The sequence below is a fragment of the Chelonia mydas genome, chromosome 9 (genome assembly GCF_015237465.2).
Source record: "Chelonia mydas isolate rCheMyd1 chromosome 9, rCheMyd1.pri.v2, whole genome shotgun sequence".
In the NCBI taxonomy this organism is placed as follows: Eukaryota; Metazoa; Chordata; order Testudines; family Cheloniidae; genus Chelonia; species Chelonia mydas.
Window position 1 is genome coordinate 41,980,061 of NC_057855.1, and position 6,000 is coordinate 41,986,060.

Sequence of the window (6,000 nt, forward strand, 5' to 3'; positions counted from 1 at the left end):
GACAAGCCCTTAGACTATTTTAGTCCCTAAGGTGATGCGAAGAAATTCATCTGTGAGTGCCTTATATTCAAAGCTAATGTAGTCACAAAAGCTTTTTAACCCCAGCATTTTTAACTTACTCACTATCCGAAGTCCTTATTCTTCTACAATTGTAATATATGTTAGATTGATTGGATCAGATTAGATTTTTGACAGGCAGGGAAAGAGGAGGGTTGCAAGCCTTTTAATATGTTGGTTAGAATCTCCATAGCTTGAAGCTCCATTTATCCCAGGGAGTCTCAGCCTGATTCTTGCCTCACCTACCAGTTAAAATATTTATTCTACATCTTCTTTTGGAACAAAACATACTCATCATTTCCTGCTTCCTTTCTCTATTAACTTACTGCACCAACAAGGGTAAATGGGTACTGTGATGATACTATGATTCTAGAAATGCTGATAGATATAGATACAAAAATAGGTAATCACGGGCTTTGTTGCAGCAGTGTGGAATAGCTGCCATGCAAAGCTGTAATGGAAAATAGGTTCTGCAGTGCAGAAAACTGTTAAGATATTAGGGATGCTGGCATGTGCAATACTTGTTTTCTGAAGAGGTTCAAACTTACTCCAGGACAGTTGAATAAACGGAAACTTAACCTGAGGTGGCAAGGATTTAAGCACTCATTAGCTTCACTGGGTGCCCTGTCGGACTGTCTCTTGAGTCAGACTATCTGGGATGATTTAATTGGGGATCAGCCCTGCTTTGAGCAGGGGGTTGGACTAGATGGCCTCCTGAGGTCCCTTCCAACCCTGATATTCTAGGATTCTATCTCTTGATTTTTGAACTAATATTAAGAAGCTGTGCACTGAAACCAACTTTTCCACACTACTCCCTATCCCTTTCCCCTGCTATTCTGGCAAATGCACTGGGTCAGTAAGGGCTTCACTCTGGTGCAGGGATCCACCCACTTGGTTCTCATTGCAGGATTGTGGCCTAGATATGACATCTGTTTTCTGCGGGAAGTGAATTTGCGCAGCTTTCCTTGGTTGATATACAGTTGTTGCCGTATTTCAGCATGCTGGAGTGGTTTGCATGTCATCTGATTTTTTTTTTTTTTTTTTTCCCCTGCCCCATCCCAGACACACCTACATAATGCAACTATTCTAACTTGGCTTTTGTTTTTGGTCTCTTTTAGGTATCAATCGACGTGAGGTTGGAAACTGTAATCACATTCGGCACTTTGAAAACACTTTTGTGGTTGAAACTGTTATCTGCAAAAAGTCATGAAGCAGCTCTTCAAATGTAACCCTCTGCTTTGCTTGCACACACGAATCCTCTCCTTAGAAGTGATAATCTGTCTTACTTTTTTACTCTCTCCCCTGCTTGGGCAGCACTAACTTCTCAGATCCCTTGTGATTATACATTGGACTCTATTGTCTCTGTACTGTATGTACTACTTACTTGGGATTCTTCGTTGGGCTTAAATTTACACAGTAATCCAAAATGCGACTCAGAATAGACACAGCAGGACAGGAATTCCATCCTGGAGGATACATGCTCTGGGAAGTGCAGGGATGGAAACGGAGGGTAAGAAATAGCATGCCGCGTAGAAATGTTTCATTCTGCCGGAATTAGTGGATGGTTTCATGCGGATGTAATGTTGGCACAGAAAAGCCAAAGTAAAATAATGCCATTAAAGGCAGGTTACCATTTGGATGTAATAACTAGCAGAAGGCTGTTAGGTGCAGTAAGAAAACAGGTATGAGGTTTGCAAATGCTGCATCTAGGGAAGTTCTGCCAAACTAAGTAGTAACCCTAAAGTGTAAATTCTTGTTCCAAGTCATCCAGTGAGTGTGTCTGCTAAGAGCCTATTTCACAAACAACAAATGGAGCCTTTACACACTGCTTGTGCACATTGCTCTGAAATTATCACAGTGTACTTTTCTGAGGAAGGACTATCTGATTCGGTACACATTGACCATTCTGCGCCCCTCAGCTGATCTGCAAGCAGGGGGGTGGGGAGAGGGGAGTGTGGATTCTAGAAGGAGCCAAAGGAAAAAGAGAGTGACTAAATTGAATGGAGAGTGATTCAAGCTTCATTGCTTCATGACCACAAAGCAGTGAATGGTACGCAAGTATATATGCCCCAGCACAAATAATGGGCCCATCTTTGGGTAACTTTTGATAGCACATTGTGATATTTTCACCAGGAGGACACTGTTCTTCAGCATTTAGCCCAACATACTGAGCAGACATTTATCTATTTATACTGGGCAGACAGGCCTTCTCTTTCCATATATTTTCCTGAAGTAAATAAAGGGACAGCCTCAAGTGGTGTAAATTGTCATTGCTCCATTGCAGTCCCTTTAACTGGTCGTTGAAGTCAATGGAGTGATGAAACTTTACACTGGCTGAGAATCTGCCCCATACAGGTCTAACTACTATAATCCATATTGGGGGGGGGGAAAAAAATTCCATGCTTATTTTCTATCTGAATGTTTCCACTGATTTCACACTATCAGAGGCTCTTGGTCCTAAACCATTTCACATGTCCCCTCTCTGTCTCACAGTCTGAGCTATGGGGTATTCCCCTTTTCCATGGGGCATGGAGGCAGACCAGCTAATTGGTTGTATGCTAGGGGCAAGGAACAGCCCAGCCCTTCATTGGAATTCAGCAGAGTTCTCTGCCTCCACTTCTATGCAAGTGGCATGTTAAGGGGGTCTGCTTGTTTGGGGACTTTGAAGATCTTAATGTAATAGTTAAGCAGCTTTTTCAGTTTTTTGACATTCGTTTTCCTTACTTTAACCTGTCAGGATCTGTAATGTGCCCCTAGCCCATCTTGCAAGCACAGCCAGTGACCCCAGCTGCAGAGCTTGTAGAGGTAGCAGCATCAGCATGAACAGTCTGTTTTTGAGAGACTTCTCTTGCATAGTGTGAAACAGTCCTCTTTTTGTAGCATCACAAACACTGGTGTGGGCTATTTTTATGCCAATAAGTATTGTCTAGCCATGTGCAGTCTTGCAGAACTACCTGGCCTGTTAAGAGAGACCACTCAACACCCATATAGTTTTTTTTTTTTTTAAAAATGCTGATCTACAGATGTGATGGAATCCCAGTATAGACATCGGAGCAAGACCAAGATTTGGTTGATCGATATACTGCATAGAAATAGTGTGAGCTGAACTGCATGTCTCTTGATCGGCAAAAAGAAAAAAAATTGTAGGGTAATTATGTATTTTTCTCTCTGCTCTATAAATCCAGTTAAATTAAGTAGGTCCTTGAAATGCAGGCCATTTTTTTTTTTTTTTTTTTTGCTTTTGTGAATGGGGTGGATTTAGAATTGGCACAGTCTTTTTAATTGGTTTCCAAATCTGGACTTGTTCCCCATCTGTTGAAATGAGCTTGATGTTTTAGAAAGAGGAAAGATAAAGTAAAAGCAAGTACAATCATTAACTCCACAGAACCAAAAAAAGAGATGTTTTGTGATAGACAACTTTAAAGTAGTAATGCTGTGAATTAATTATACGAAAGCAAAAGTTTTAGGCAAGCATGCAGCACAACGGTAATTTGTCTGTCCTGAGATATTGAGGGTTATTTATATAAACTTATAAAAAGGAATGGTTAAATTTTAACCCATCAGAATGCAGACTTTTTAGACTTACTCTAATGTTTACGCTTATGGAAAAGGAAAAGTCCTGGACAATTTGCACCGCTTAGTAAGGTATGTTTCCCCCAACACCAGTAGAGTGTGTGCTTTATGTAGAATAGAATTTTGTGTTTTGAAAATTTAATCTGTTTAGTCCTAACCCTGCTTTGCAAAGTGGATCACTAACGTGTACTGGGAGCGGGGGAGGGAAATGAGCACCTATCAGTTTGCTTGATGGAAATACAGCAAATTGGTAAATTTAAGCCCTGCATTTATTTTTGCTTTTAGGAATGTCAGCCAACCTGCACTCAGGTAGAAATACAGACTTCCTTCTGATTCTGCATGTTTTAGCTGGTCATTAAATATGCTAACTATGTGCAATCCCTGAACTTTAAGAATAAGGCCTTAGTTCTTTAGCGTGAACTAAAGTAATCACAATTCATAGGATCAAAACAGCAGTTGCCTAGTAACAAAACTTAAAATGCTTTGTATATTTTGTCTGTTAGAGAAATCTGACCTGTTAATAAAATCTTTTACCTCTGATTTCTTAGTTGTTTCTTCTTTATTTAAAGGGTCAGGTTTTTCTGTGATGCGGTTGTTGAGAGATACCAGATTGTTAGCTATGGAAACTGAAATCACCTATTTTGTCCCAGAACAGATCAAGCACAAATAGCAGCATTGGAAACTGCTATACCAATGTGCCATCATCCTTAGTTTGGAGGGATCACCTCTAGGGATGACTGAGAAATGCAGTCACCAGTGGAGTAGGAGTGAAGGTAGGAGCTCAGTTGGCTCTGTCTGACATTTAGGGAGCACCTGACAAAGGATGACTCCTCTTTCACCATCACCCAGGGTGGCCCAGAAGATGGGGGAGAGAAGAGAATCTGAGAATCGTGGAGTGGCAACCAATTATGTCTCCCTGATAGTCTGCCCCAGCCTTAGGAGCTACTCTAACTTATGCCAGCTGGGGAGAACATTACTCTAGCTTACTTTCCCATCTTCAGGCCCTGGAGCTGTAAGGTGAGTGGCATAGAAGTTGGCTGTGCTGGCTCTGTGTACTCCTGCTGGGGACTTCTCCATACCAAGGGAATCCTCAACAGGGGAACTTGCAGGTATTTTCGGCTCCCTTCTTCCTGCTTGCATAGTGCAGAGGGACAACAACAGAGCAGAGAATCTGCCTCAAGTGTTGATTGTGGCCAACTAACCTTTCTGTAATATTTCGCCTCAAGTTTGGACACTGCTCCTCTTGCTCTCTAATCATTCTTACTGGTCTTCTCTGAATTCTATCCAATTTATCTCCCGAGTGAGGTGTCCAGGATTGTACTTTACTATATTGTTTCTTTTTCTAAATCCACATTCTGGTCAATTTTTGAAGTACTGTAGTTGATTTTTTTTATTCTCTTACATTTAGATTCTTTTATTCTGCTCCTCACCAGGCTATTCACCACAACTATGAGAGTTCAGTAGAAAATATGTATCTTATAACAACTGCAGTCTCCAAAACTGGCTGCTCTTCGTGACTGACCATGACCAGACATCATCAAAAGCTAAAATGTTATAGTTTACAAAAATAACGTGGAGTCCTTGTGGCACCTTAGAGACTAACTCCTCGTTATTTTTGCTGCTACAGACTAACACAGCTACCACTCTGAAACCTGTCACCATAGTTTACAAAGTTAGCTTTCTGGCATTTCTCTGGATGAAGCTTTCTACTGCATTCCTTTGCAGTCAAACGACAGGAAATTCCTACAGTTCTGAAAAAGAGAACTATTAGTGGAAGTTGAAGATCTGGGCTATGCATTGTAATGAGAGATTTTACGGCAAATATCAATTTATTGCCCTAACGTGAATATTGACTGAGGAGAAGCTGAGGTCAATATTTATCTCTTGTGACAATAAATCTCAATATTAATCAAAATAAGAAATCAGTATGTTCTAATTGTTTTCATAGCATCTGGAAATCTCTCCACTGTGGCCATTACTTCCTTAAATCTTATGCCTGGCAGAATAACATCTGAAGGATAAAGGAAGAAATTGTGGAAAATCCTATTACAATGGACTTTTAATGAGTCTGTCAAGAATATGTGAGAGTAAATAATTCAAAAGACAACTACTTTAACAAATTCCACCAATCATTTTGCTCAAAGAATATCAGCAAGAAAATCCTGATGTCTGAATTTATTCCACAGAGGCATTTTTGAATTTAATTGTCTATACAAGTTAGGAATGTTGTAAATTTGAATTGTGTTGCCTAGTTGCGATTGGTCAGATGAGTCACATGGTTGCACAGGATGAGCTTCAGTATTCACTCTTATCCAAACATTTGTGCCTGTGAATTGGACCAGAAAACAAACACAGAAGGGAGGTGTGAAC

At 40.4% G+C, this 6,000-nt stretch overlaps 1 protein-coding gene across 2 annotated transcripts in view; it reads left to right on the forward strand.

Annotated features, from left to right (window-relative positions):
- Window positions 1-4,170, forward strand: part of ITM2C (integral membrane protein 2C) — a 43,011-nt gene extending 38,841 nt beyond the window's left edge. For both annotated transcript variants that reach the window (XM_043522505.1, XM_037908955.1), the window contains one exon: window positions 1,176-4,170. In XM_043522505.1, coding sequence (XP_043378440.1) covers window positions 1,176-1,286 — 111 coding nt within the window. In that variant the 3' untranslated portion in view covers window positions 1,287-4,170. The remainder of the gene's footprint in view (window positions 1-1,175) is intronic.
- The last annotated feature ends 1,830 nt before the right edge of the window (window positions 4,171-6,000 follow it).